Here is a 13,577-nt window from a genome sequence, read left to right as displayed (position 1 = left end):
CACCTCTGCTGCTTTCCTTCTCTACTCTGCACTTTTCCGTTCTGCCCTCCTCTTGCTCCACCCCACACGTTGTCTTCCCCTATCTCCCTTATCTATTTCACACCATGCTGTCCTGCCTGCTCTCAGCCCTGCTGTTCACCAACACACATAGAATATCTCGCATGTTTTTACCCCCCCACACACATACGCAGACATACTGCCATCTATCCTCTGTGCACCTCCTTCCATATACAAACACACACAAGGACAGAACTGTACAAACCTTGGCATATTGGCAATGGTCTCACTTCCAGTAAAATTACTTTTTCTTCATATTAGGCCAAGGCAAGAGTGCAGAGACATTTATGAAACTTTGTTTAATGTACTGAAAAGCCATCGGCTAGAACATTTAGGAAATTGATTTTCCTGGCATTGATGAACTCTTTTTATTTTACCCCAGTATTAATTACTTTTTTTTTTTAAACAAATTAATTTAAGAGTCGTAAAACCTAACAAGTGAGCCAAACGTCAGTAGATCATGTTCCCCTCTCCCCTTACTCCCCCTCCCTGCTACTAGTGCTGGTATGGGAGGAGAAGAAAAATCAACGCCTTGCGTGACTCTCACTTTGGTTCTCTGTAGGGGAAGCTTCATCGCTGCGAGATTATGCCGCCACCACCATGAATGAGTTCCTGGGCATGTTCGGCTATGATGATCAGAACATGCGGGATGAGCTGGCCCGCAAGATCAGCTTTGACAAACTGAATGCTGCTACCTCAGAGGCCACTGCGACTGCTGCCTCTCTGCCCGGCGAGGATGCCATGAGCAAACGAGCCCGCTTCTCCAAGTATGAGGAGTACATCCGCAAACTGAAAGCTGGAGAACAGCTCTCTTGGCCCATGCACTTGGCCAAATCTGAGGAGTTGGGCTCCAAGCTGGGCAAAGAAACTTCCTCAGTGCTGGCACAGCCCATTCGGGTGCCAGGTCCAGATGCCTCCATGCTGACGGAGACCAAAGCCACCATCCTGCCGCTGCCCTCTCCCAGCAGTTCCCAGATGCAGGGCCTGATGTCACGGGCCTCCAAATATGACTTCTTCATTCAGAAGCTGAAGACGGGTGAGAGCATCAGGCCACAAAATGGCAACACTTACAAGAAGGCCTCCAAATACGACCTAGAAAATGTCAAGTACTTGCACCTTTTCAAGCCTGGAGAAGGAAGCCCAGATATGGGAGGAGCCATCGCCTTCAAGACAGGCAAGGTAGGCCGGCCTTCCAAGTATGATGTGAGGAACATTCAGAAGCTTACTCCAGTAAAAGCTCCAACACCCAGCCTGGCCCCTGCTCCCCTCGCCAGTACCCCCAGCAGCACTCCTGTGGCTGGGCCAGAGCAGTCCGTCTCATTGCCATTCAACACTCCTGAGTACCTGAAATCAACTTTCTCCAAGACAGACTCCATCACAACTGGAACAGTCTCTACAGTAAAGTAAGTGTCCTCCCACTTTTCTTATGTTTGTATTAGTGGGGGATCATAGCTAAAGTCTGTGTGTGGATCAGTGGGCAATTCCAGTTTGTGTGATGATAAATACTGCACTGTTCGTGTGATGTTTCTTTTTGCTCTCTGTTGGAGTGTCTGCTTCTCTCTTGCACATTACATCTCTATTTACCTTACTTGCACTAAGGATGTGGCCAGCCATCAGCAGTCAGTCACAGCCATGAATCTAGAGCCCCACTAGCTCGTGGGTTCATATGTTAAAATGAAAGATGAGGGAACATGGTGCTGTCAGCACTCTTAAGGTCAAGGTTGTAACTACTTTACTCTCTCCTTGTGGTTCCCCAGGTATCCAGCTGTGTCTGTAGGAGAACTGTCAGCACTCTTAAGGTCAAGGTTGTAACTACTCTCTCCTTGTGGTTCCTCAGGTATCCAGCTGTGTCTGTAGGAGAATCTGATTCTTGCTTCCATTTAACCCAGTGGCAAAAACTCTGCTGACTTTACTGTTAGCAAGATAGGGCTTTTTGTTTGTCCCACAACTCAGAAGACATTTTGGTGCCTAATTCCCATCACAGGACTTAGGCATATGCACACTTCTGTGGGGCCAGGCCTGTGTCTTCTCAATTTGCTTGTTCTTACACAAATAGAGGTGATTCAATTACCCCTCAGACTGGGCAAACTCATTAGCCCAATTACCACTAATAACCTCCTACACATACGTTGCTGGCAATCTCTGCAGTGATGCCATTGACTGAATGGAGATCTCTGAAGGCCTTGCCAAACCTTGGATTATTTTTTAATGTGGCTTCCAGAGGTGGTAGCTGTAGAAAAGCTACCTATGTACGTGAGGCTGCAAACAGGGAGGAAGGGAGGGACTTCTCTGCTTTCTCTTCATGGTTTGGATTTACTTGTTTCTCACTGTGGACCTGGGGCTGGTTGTGAGCTGTGAATCCCGTGGGGTCATTTGTACTAAGTCTAGCACCTCTGGCCTGCACTTCTGGTGGCAAATGCCATCATGTGCACGGTACTGCTTTGCTCTTTGGTAAGGAGGAAGGCTGTTCTGTGTTTAATATGTGGATCTAGGAGGCCTTGGGCTGAATCCTCACTCAAATGCTCTTTGCAGTCTCAGGCAAGTCTGCGTCCCTCACTTCCCATGTTTCCCCACCTGAAAGGCAGAGCTAATGATACCTGTCTTCCGTGTGAAACAGTCATTTCCCAACTGCCTGCAGATAGATTTGGGAGCTCTATGGTTAAGGTGTATGAGAAAGGGCAGAGGATTATTCACATTTGCATCTGGCCCCCACTCAGGATGAAGCCCGTATGTGCTCCAGATGGCAGGCAGGGACTCCTGTTACTAAAAACACAGTGGTATAAATGTTCCTGTAGGCACAGTGCCTTGTTGTGGTGGGTGATTTGGCCAGGGGCTCTGTGCCTGAAGAATCTGCAGAATGCTTGATTTCTTGGAGTTCAGTGGCTATCCTAGAGCTGCGCTTGGGGGGTTGTGAGCCTCTTATCTGCTTTGGTGTTGCTCTGGGATCCCAGTTGGATTTCCTTTTTCTTTCTCATTTCCTGCCCCTTGCAGATGTGGGTTTGCAGCACCGTGGTGATCCCTCTTCTAGCCACAGGACTTCCTCAACTGGGGCATCATGATGGGGCTGCAACAGGAATGGAAGTGACCAGGGCTTTCAACCTGGCAGTTCCCAGTGTCCTGATCACACATTGGAGTATAGAAGGGCCTCTGGTCCCTTTTCCTTCAGGCTGCAGATACAGGCTTTCGTGATAAAAGAAAGCAGCCCATTAGTTGTGCTGATAGAGGAAGTGCTAACTGTGGTATCTGGGACCTGGCTTCCCATTCACAGTCCCCACTGGGACCAAATAACCTGGCAGGAATTACCCCTTATTCTCACACTTATGCACATATACCCTAGCCATGGGGTTAAACTCTCTACCACCTAATGCTATTAATCTGCCCTGAACTAATCTACCTACTTCAAGTGCATTCTGTGCAGAAGTGTCCGTGTTTAAACCAGGCTGCAGAGCTGTCGTGAGTAGGGATGGAGGCTGAGTGGGGGCAAAACTGAGAAGGAAGACCGCGTACAGCCTGTCAGGGATTGTGTTGGTATGCCACTGTCTCTTAGGTAGGCTGGAGTCCAGCCCTGTATCTCTATTTTTCCTCTTGCTGAACTCATTGAGGATGTAATTTTTGTCTACTTCCTAATGATGTTAAGTAACCCAGGCTTCTGTGACAGTTGGATTAAAATACAGAAATACCTTTGCTGCCCCATCTGTCTATTGGAGTTGGGGTATCTGTGTGAAAAAAGAGAATTAAAGCCCCAGCTAGGGGGCTGTAGCCACATTGCCAGGACCGAGTAGGAGTACAGTGTGCCTGCTGGCTGTAGGAAATGTGCAGCAACTCACAGCATGGGTGAAGCACAGAGACACTTCTCCCACAGTTGAGCCTGCGGCAGACGTGTCTCAATGGCCCTTCCATGCACATAAGAGCAGTGTTGCAAGGTGCTTCAGGGAGGTGTTTTTCATGTGGCCATCACTTGTTTGTGTATGGGTATTCAGTTTTTTCTGTGGGAAAACAGGTTTTCATGGTTGGTCTTCTCAGTGTCTTCAGTAAACTGAACTGAGTCCTGCAAAGAGGGTACATGCAGTGGTAGGTGGACTGTATGGTTCCCTAGGAAAAGAAGGTACAGGATTCGAAGGGGGAGGAAGGTTAAACCCAAGGGTGTCTTCTGTGGGTCCTCTCTTCTGATGTGTCAGTGGTGTGCGAGAGAAACAAGGAGCTTAGACTGTGCCCTGTTCCTGCCTGCTAACCAGCTCTGCCCTGTGTGTTTCTCATTAGGAACGGATTACCCACTGACAAACCAGCTGTCAGCGAAGACGTAAATATTTACCAGAAGTATATTGCCAGGTAAGCAAAACTCTTGACTTTCTTGGGAAGAAGGCTAGAAGTAAGAGGGTGGAGTGGTGGTGGGAGAGATGAGGTCTTGCCCATCTGGATCAAGTGTTTAAACTGGTCATTGGCACTTCCATTTCCCTCTGGCATTTGTACTTGCTCTGTTCCCCTGCTTGGGAGAGCAGTAGCTGAGAGAGGTGTACAACCATGCCAAGAGCTTGCTCGGCTACCCAGAGCTGTTAGACTTTGTGATAAATAGTGGAAAAATGTTTCACTGTAGAAGTCCAGGATTTCAATGGGAGCACTCTCTCTTGACTGTCATTGTTTCTGTCCATTGCTGTGCTGTCTCCTGCCTTTTTCCCCTACCATGTCCAGTGCCTGCAGGAGGGCAAGCAGAGAACATCTCACCCCTGAGAATCTAGGCTGGAGGAATTCACAAATGGCTTGAGTTTAGGCAGGTCTTGGCATCAATGTGGGATGTTTATCCTAGAATATTTTGCAGCTCATTTATATGAGAAACCCTCACTGAATAAGGTGCAGACTAGGGCACCTTATCACAGCTCTGGGCAAGCTTAGGTCAGGAATGAGCAATGCTGAGAAGGAGCCCAAGGCTGTTGTGGTGAGACAGAGTGAGTAATACCATGAGAGCCAGAGGGATGGAGAAGATTATTGCATAGCACCTGCCTGTTTTATAGTGTAAAGGGTCCATCAGCCTTTGCCCCTGGCCTGTTGAATCCTCCATCTGTACTGTGAGGAAGCTCACTACGAAAGCCCCTTGTATACAGAAACACATCAGTCAGGAAAGCAAGCAAATATTTCTCACCAGAGATTAAACTGAAGGGTTTGTTCCCACCAGCGCTTGGGGGAGGGAACTGTGTACTGTGCTTTCCCACCTTGCCAGAGTCTACAGAGAGTCTCTCTGTGGGAAGTAGTCAGCTGCTAGGAAGGTGCAAAGGAAGATCTTGGCACATCAGCCGGGGAAAAGGGTGGGAACAGTGCTCTCCCTAGCTGGAGAGTGGAACAAGAGGTGATTTCCCTTCCATCCCTTTTGCCCAAATCCCAGATGTAGGAGAAGGGGGCAGGAGACCACACGGGAAGAGAGGACAGTTGCACCACCATGTGCAGCTCCTCAAGCAGCAATGCCTCTAGTGCATGTGGCAGCTCACTGCCTCCTGGGAGAGTACAGGAATGAAGGCAGGGGTTTAAACCCATCTTTGCATGGGGCAGAAGGAGCAGCACCCTTTTATTGCCGAGATTGCAGGAATCGCAGAGGTTGCAGTGAGAGAGAAGATGCCACCCTTTCCAGTTCCTCTCTCAAGCAGAGGACTGTATAAACACTTCACCCACATCCACTCTTGGTAGCGCTCTGCAAGCCCCTTCCCCTGGGTCAGGCAGGTAACTGAGGGAGGCTCGTGAGATAGCTAAGGGACACCACATCCTGCTTAAAAAGCTCCGCAAGCCGCCCGTTGGCAGCACAGCCACTTCCCTTCAATTTACACACAATTTTAAAAACAGTTTAAAGCCTTAAAATCAAGGGGGGGGGGGGGAGAGAGAGACATGACACTCTATGTCTGTACTGCATAATTAGCTTAATGAGTTTGCCAAAGCCACTGCCAAAAGCTGCCCAGGGATAATCCACTCTCTCACACAACAAAACAAAACCTCTTACTTAGCTAGTTTGGGTTGGGTTGTTTTTCCCCCCCTGTATATTTATAATTAAAAAAAAAAAAAAAAAAGACCACAGAAAAAATTATTATTATTATTATTAGTGCCTCAGCAGATGGTGCTTCTGGCAGCACTTGCTTAAATATTTATTTCTGTGTGGGTTTCCTCCCCCCTTGTAATTGGGGTGGGTTTTTTTTTTTTTTCTTCCTTCTTTCGCATCATCGTTACAGGGTAATGAGTCTGTAAACACTCTCTAAGCATGCTGACTTCTTTATTTATTATTTTTATTATTATTTATTTATCTTGGTTTTTCTTTCTAACTCTTGCCAGATCAAGACTAGTTCTTTCTGGGGGGGAAAAAAAAAGTGAACTGATTAAATTAAGGGAAGGGGGAAGGGGTTGTTCTTGTGAAAATGAATCTATATGCCTGTATGGACAATTTAGGAGTTCGGATTTGCATATCAGTGTGATTAAATGGTCTGGTCTGTGAGGTTCCTTGTTTCAGGTGTGTGTGTTTGCATCTGATTGTGTGCATGGAAATTGTGGGTACGTTCATGTAAATTAAGAGGGGTGTTGATGTACCTTAGAGTATGTGCATGTAAATGTGCGCGTGTGTATGCGTGTAAGTAAGTGTGTGGTGCGTAAGCTTTCCTGTTATGAAAAAGCTAAACAGATGCTGTGCTTTAAAAATTAATAGCTTTGAACTGTTTCAAGTGTCAGAAGAAACACGGGATAAATATAACCCTTTAGGAGCCTAACCTTACAGACTGAAAGAGCAGAATTTCCCCTTTGTGCTGTGTTTGCTTCTTCCCTCCTTCCCCAAGCACACGGTTTGGTAGAACACTTGCCTCTCCCTTCCTGCACTATAGACACCACACACACATACACCTTTCTGTGGCACGTGGAAGGGAGGGTAGGAGTTTGAAGTGCTAGAGTGCTTGTTTAGCTGTTGCTTTTAAAGCTGAGCCCACAGGTTACTCCTGCTAGGATGCTTCAAGTAACTCATCCCATACAGTCAGCTCTCTTCGGTGTCTGGCCCTTCTTTTACTGCTTTTGGCATCTCTGGTCATTTTGCATCCTCACTTTTGATAGTATTTTTGACTGCTTTGCTTCAGAGGTGTATATACCTTCCTCTTCTCTCTGCCTGGCCAGCGCTTCCCAGTTCTCCAGCCCTGCACAGCCCTTTGCTCTTTCTTCCCAGTGTCACCAGTGGAATAGGGAGAAAGCTTTCCACAGAACAGTTTCTTTCCTTTAAAGCTGCTGACAGAGCCTGGACTAGCAGGACCAGTTGGTTCATTCTGCTGCCGACCTGCATGTACCTGGTTAATGCCACGGTGACTCAGGCTGCTGCCTATGCCCTGTACTAGCCTCACAGTTGCCCAGGCATCGAGTAGGAATCGCTTCCTCTGTTTTCGGTTCCACACCTTTGTTTGTGCAGCCAGCCTTGCTGTTTGCCTTGTGGTTTGTTTCTTCTCTGCTGCTGAGGTTTGTTCTAGTTTCTCAATCACTTGTTCTGACGTGATCCTGATTTCCTGCAGTATTTCTTCTCCTTCCCCAGGGAAAGGCATGTCTGCTCCTGGCATCTGTCCCTGTCTCCCTTTGTGAATGCTGAGGCAAAAAAGTCATTTAATTTTTTAGCAATGTCTATCTTTTCTGTCAATTAAGTCCCCTTTCCATCTCCTAGAGGCCCTGCTGTCTCCACAGTTGACCTCCTCTTCCTTACTGTGCTTCAGAAATACCTTATTTACTACTGCTTCTCATCTCAGCTTTTTCTATCCTGTAGCTTAGCGTTACCTCACCTTATGATGAACCATAATCTTCCCTGCTCCTGCCCCATTCCTTGATTGCCCCAGGACACCCTCATTCCTCTCATTTTTCCTTTTTACCCATTGCCCTTCCTTGTTTCTCTCCCATGCCCTTTATCATATGCACTCCTGCTGTGTTTAGCACTAAGTGACGTGAGGAACCTTTGAGGAACCTTTGAGCAGATGGTACTTTATCTTTGAATGTTTCCCCTCTGAGTCCCCTTCTTTCCACTGCTTCTCCCTTTCAAGGTCTTCAGCTCTTCCAGGGTCCTCTAGAATATACATCAGAGTTCATTGCACCGATTAGCCTGTTACTGGATCATCCCCTTTTGCTAATTACTGATGTGTCTATCTGTCAATACATTCTGTGTACTGTCCATTTGTATGTAGACATTATATGGTCTTTCTGGGTATTTTTTCCACCCTTGTATGTCACGAGTTTCCAAATTTGCTGTGCAGAATGCTCAGTGGTGGCCTGCAGAAATGGATTAGGTGCATGTTGTTGGCTGTTGCTTCTTGTGTCCTACTTTTTAATTGCACTCAAAGGCAGGCTGAAAACACTGTTCTTTTGCATTGCACTATTTTTTGTTGTGAGCAAATACTGCATCCACATGGAAAATAACGTTTAGCAGGGCTGTCGTGCATGGGACAAGATGTGCACACAGGGTCGAGATGGTCTGTCTGTAACACTTCATTCTGTTCTTGTTGATCCATCTCACCTATCTTTCCATTGATCTGTCCCTCTTATTGAAAGTTCCTATATAATCTTGCCATGATCATCTTCTATCTGTGTGGCTTACCATCTAATCTATTGGTTTGCAATCTTCTCTGTAGTGTGATGCCATACTGTGATTAAAAAAAAGTCGAGACATGACTCATACAAACAAATGAATGCCTGAGCTTTTCTGAGGTCCTACAAGATGGGTGTATACCCAAAATTTAGAATCCATATTTCACCAACGTTTATTTGTCTCGTCCTGATACTCTGTGCTGTGGTATCTAAACTCACACATGAGAATTTTAGAATTGTATATTTAATTCAAGGAACCCTCCTTTCTTACTCTTCCCCAGGTAAGCAACTTAGATAATGGAGTTGAATTTCAAAGGGAAAGACAGACAGGTTAGGGATGTACAAGACCTGAATGATCCTGCTCAAGAGGCGCCTTTAAATAGTGACAAATAAGAAAAGGAAGGTGGGAAGGTCACCATCTTTGGAAGGGATAAAGGAGATGGGGTTTAATGCCATAAACATACCTTGCTTATAGGCACTGCTGTCAGGACACTGTTTCATTGTCCCTCCCTTTCTTTCTTCTGTCCTCCTCTGATGTTTGCAGGTTCTCTGGCAGTCAGCACTGTGGACATATACACTGTGCATACCAGTATCGAGAACATTACCACTGCCTTGACCCAGAGTGCAACTACCAGGTAAAAGAATGGTAAAAAGTTATCAGCACAGCTACCTGAATGTAAAGGGTACAACCTAGGGCAGATTCGTGTCCTCCTGTGTTTTCCTCCCCCATGCACGCACATGCCTCTTCACTTTTCTGCTCTGAAAGAGGGCAAGATCTATTTTGAACTTACTAGAATCCTATATTGTTCCCATTTAACCCAATCTAATACCATTTAACCAAACCCAGACCACTGTAACGAAGAGCAGAATATAGATCAGCTCAAGTCAGTGGGAACTGCTCCAGATTTACATCAGTGAAACCAAGAGAATAAATTCTGCTGTGTTACACATTGTGCCTGAAACTAGGGAATGCTGATCTGTTAGTCTGTGTCTTTCCCTCCTGCTGCCCGAGTGACATTGTAGCAGCAGTATCTGCAACAAAACACCCAATAAGACCAGCAGCAGTCCGGGATTTGTGGGGAAAGCGTGGGGGCAGGAGCGTGTGCGATGCTGTAATTACTGGGAGAATTGCCAGGGTAGCGACGTCAGGCCAGCAGAGTCACGTGCTGTGTTTGTTTACCCTCTTCCCAGGTCTGTGAGTTTGACACTGCCATTTCTGTGGTCAGGCTGCGTGTGTGTAAGTGGGAATCCCAGAGTTTGCCTCTACTGTGCATCAGACACAACTTCAGCTCTACCCCAGGGGAATCCCTTGGGTCTCAAAGGAATGAGTCTGACCACAGCATAGGAAGTTGATCTAGATCTGCTGAGCCTGACTGGGGGATTCTATTGCTCAAAGGAGAGTTTGTCTCTGGGATACATGTAGTGGTGGTCCTAGCCCAGCATTTGGTAATCGAGATGAGTCTGTCCCAACTGTGACATGGGTATCTCTGCACCAGAAAGAAACACAAAGGATGGAAAGACTGCAAAAACTATTATTATGATTGGCCTCATGATTATTTCCTAAGGAGTCTGGAAGCTGCTTGCAAAGGAGCTGTCTGGTCTCGCAGGGAATAAGGATTTAGGCTGCTTTTTAAAATGCAAATTATTTTATGGCTGAGATATATTTTAGAATAAGTAACGCTCTGTAATAAGTGGGCACAAATTAACGATGATTGGCAATAGCAATCCTGTATGTACGCCCTGGGAAATCATACCTCCAGCCTCCAAGGGATTCCTGTTGAAATCTATATCCAAATATTCCCATGCCAATACCAATGAGATTGATCAGGATTGATATTATAGGAGGAAAGAGGGGAAGCGATAATCATTTGTTTCCTGTGAGGGAGACTGGAAAAGTTGTTAAACATTAGAATACAGGCCTTTTCAATTACTCCTCAAAATAAATGGATATTGATTTCTTTTTAAAAAAATCAGATTTACTTTCCCACCTTCACTGTTAAATATTGATGTCTGTGGGAAATAGAAATGAAAAGCTTCATTTTAAAGGCACTTAGCCTGCTCTGACAGTGGGGTACCCCTTCATTACTTCAAGCAGGTAGAGGATGAAAAGGATATTCTGGTCATACAGATTTAGCTCTAAGTTCTACTACCATCTTTTTCTGTGACTGGAAGAAAGTTCTGTCTCCCCGTTTTCCTAATAAAGCCATCCTACCTTGTAGGGGAGGCAGAAGACTTACAATGGGAAGATGCTATAGAAGAGCAGAGTGTTTTTCCCAGTTTCTAGTCCGACGGCAGCCAGTGTCTTGCTGACCACTACAGCGAGTGATTTGGAAGCTTGGATTACTCTCTTGTAGGCTGTTTAGTTCACTGGTTTGCTTTCTAACTATAGCAGTTCTTGAGATAGTAGCAGCTAAAATTACGTTAGAAGAATTGCAATCTTAAAGCTGCAGTGAGTGTATTCTGGACATCACCCCAGCGTAATGTTTACTCTACAACTTTTCATGTGTAGATACTTTCCCTTTACCAGAAGATACATGCACACAATTCCTCTTTAATCTGACTCTCTTGAGGTGATTACTGCTGAGCTTTAAACTCTTGGTACCATAAGTTTTATTAACAACAACAACAAAAAAATACCCAGCCCTCAGGATTACTCACCCACTCCCATCACGTGTGTCTCACTGTCTGTCTCACTGTCTGTCTCTCTATCTCTCCAGAGATTCACTAGTAAACAGGATGTGATTCGGCATTACAACATGCACAAGAAACGTGATAATTCCCTCCAGCACGGCTTCATGCGCTTCAGCCCCTTGGATGACTGTAGCGTGTACTATCATGGCTGCCACCTGAATGGGAAAAGCACACACTACCACTGCATGCAGGTAACAGCTGGACTGGGGAATAGGTGGTAGCACATGAGGTGAATGAAGAACCCTTGTGTGAGCTGTGTCCTTTTTGGGGTGGACTGAAAGGATTCTTGAGTTCAGGCAGCCCAACACTTCCTTGTTAGAGAGCAAGGGGCTGTCCTGAGGCAAAGGGGTGACATTCATAGCCTCTCTTGCTCATTTCTGATTCAGACACCTCTTCGGAGAGTCTGTGCCCTGTCCTTGTTGCACTTGCCCTGCCAAGTGTTGGAAGGGGTGAAGGGAAGCACTGTTCTCTGTTTTTAGAAGCCTTGTGCATGCAGTGAGGCAAAGCAGGTCTCAAGATTTTCTCACAGTCTTGGGCTTCACTTGTTCAAACAAGTCCCATTCTCTGAGATTCAGGGACCTCTCTGCGATGCCACTGCACTGCCTCTACCCAAATTTGATCTGTCACTCCCTTGAAATCAGACTTTTCTGTGACACATCTGCCCTTTAACACTGGGTTAATTTCCTCCATAATCAATTTCTAAAGTAAATAAACTTGAATGTCACATATCTAGACTTAACACCCCTGGTTCTCCCATCTCCTTCACCAGTGGTACTGGAGTTTACTTGTCTGTGCTGTAGGCTGGGAGCTTTGTTTCAAGAGCCAGCCAGGCTTCAACAGCAGCGTAACCGGAATTGGAGTTGCCTCATAGATGTAACTGTGATGCCTTTACTGTTTTTAGACATGGACACACCAGATTGTTTGGGTCTTTCCCTGATCATTCTTCAGATTAGAGGGTTTGATTTGTACTTGTTTTATTAGAATTATGGCCTAAACCATTGTCATGAGAATGTGCTGTAGTTACAAACAGCAACCCTTGGTGAAAGCTTTTCTGTTCTGAAAACTCAGGTCTCGCTTCTTGCCCTAGCCCAACAGTTTAAGACCCCAGTTAATGTCACAAGGCCTTAATCACATGCTTAAATGCTTTGCTGGGATAGACTTCAGCATGTGTTTAACTTGAAGTCAGGTAAGCTTTCTGAAGTCAATGGGGCTTAAGCACATACTTAAATGTTAGGCATGCACTCAAGTACTGTCCTGAATAGGGGTTGGTTTAAGCATGTGCTTACAACATTTGATAAATTGGGAACTTCATGTGACTTTCTCTTGAGGACATTTTCTGTTATGCTTCCATAATATTGATTGTTTAGTTACTTCAGTTGACCAGGATGGGATTCATTTAATTTATTTTTCTTTTAAGAGTACAAGGAGTGTTTCACAGCTTTAAGTCACTCCGAGTTAGAGACCCTCGTTTATACAACTATATATGGGTAATTCCATCCTGTGCCCACTGTCTTCCAGTAAAATAATGCCCACGTAAGCAGTGTCTTACAGGAAAGGTGTCTGAATATAAACTCCCAATTAAAGAAAATACTGCTTAAATGGCAGAATTTGTGCCATCCATCTCATGGGGTTTTTTTCTTCATGTCCATAATTGGTGTGGATAAAATTCAGTTAGTTGTTTATATAAACTGACATTTTTTTAGGCTTTAGCACCAAGAGCTGCATTGCAAATTATTCCTAAGGAGCTTTTTGTTTAATTCTTTTTTTTAATGCCGTGCAGGGTCTGTCTTTTTTCAAGGTGTCAGTGCGGGGAGAGAGAGGCTCTTTTATATTGGAAATAGCTGGAGACCCTTTTTATTTTTTTTTCTGGGTATTCGTCATGGGTTTTGTTATTGCCTGTTTGAATCAACCTGGGCTGAACTAAGAGGTGGTGTTTTCGTTCTCTCCACTTCTGAGATGGTGCAGGCATTGGCACACGTCGTGCTAGAGAAGGAAAGAAAAAAAAAAATCCTCCCTCAGCAGGGCTGAGGACGTTTTCAGATTCCAGGGTTTTTTTACTCAATATGGCAAAGTTGCCCGCTTTACCCAGAGGAAGGCAGGTTTTCAGCATTCCGTTCTCGTCACACCATTCCCATTTGCTGCATGAGTTTAAAATTATTGAAGTGGTAGTCTTGAACAGTGACGGGGGAAAAAAGTCACCGGTTTGCTAAGATCAGCTGAACATAGGGTTTATACTTTGCTAGAATGAAACCCGT

General features: G+C 45.4%; 1 protein-coding gene across 1 annotated transcript in view; it reads left to right on the top strand.

The window, feature by feature from the left end:
- The window catches only part of CASZ1 (castor zinc finger 1), a 49,742-nt gene that overhangs the window by 8,255 nt on the left and 27,910 nt on the right, over positions 1-13,577 (top strand). The window contains exons 3-6 of the mRNA XM_035901847.1: positions 620-1,460; positions 4,318-4,386; positions 9,176-9,266; positions 11,349-11,513. Of these exons, the coding sequence (XP_035757740.1) occupies positions 620-1,460; positions 4,318-4,386; positions 9,176-9,266; positions 11,349-11,513 (1,166 nt within the window). The remainder of the gene's footprint in view (positions 1-619; positions 1,461-4,317; positions 4,387-9,175; positions 9,267-11,348; positions 11,514-13,577) is intronic.

This window comes from Egretta garzetta, unplaced genomic scaffold (genome assembly GCF_000687185.1).
Source record: "Egretta garzetta isolate BGI_Z169 unplaced genomic scaffold, ASM68718v1 scaffold69, whole genome shotgun sequence".
Classification (NCBI taxonomy): domain Eukaryota; kingdom Metazoa; phylum Chordata; class Aves; order Pelecaniformes; family Ardeidae; genus Egretta; species Egretta garzetta.
Note: the sequence above shows the minus strand (reverse complement) of the source record. Positions and strands in the feature narration are given on the sequence as shown.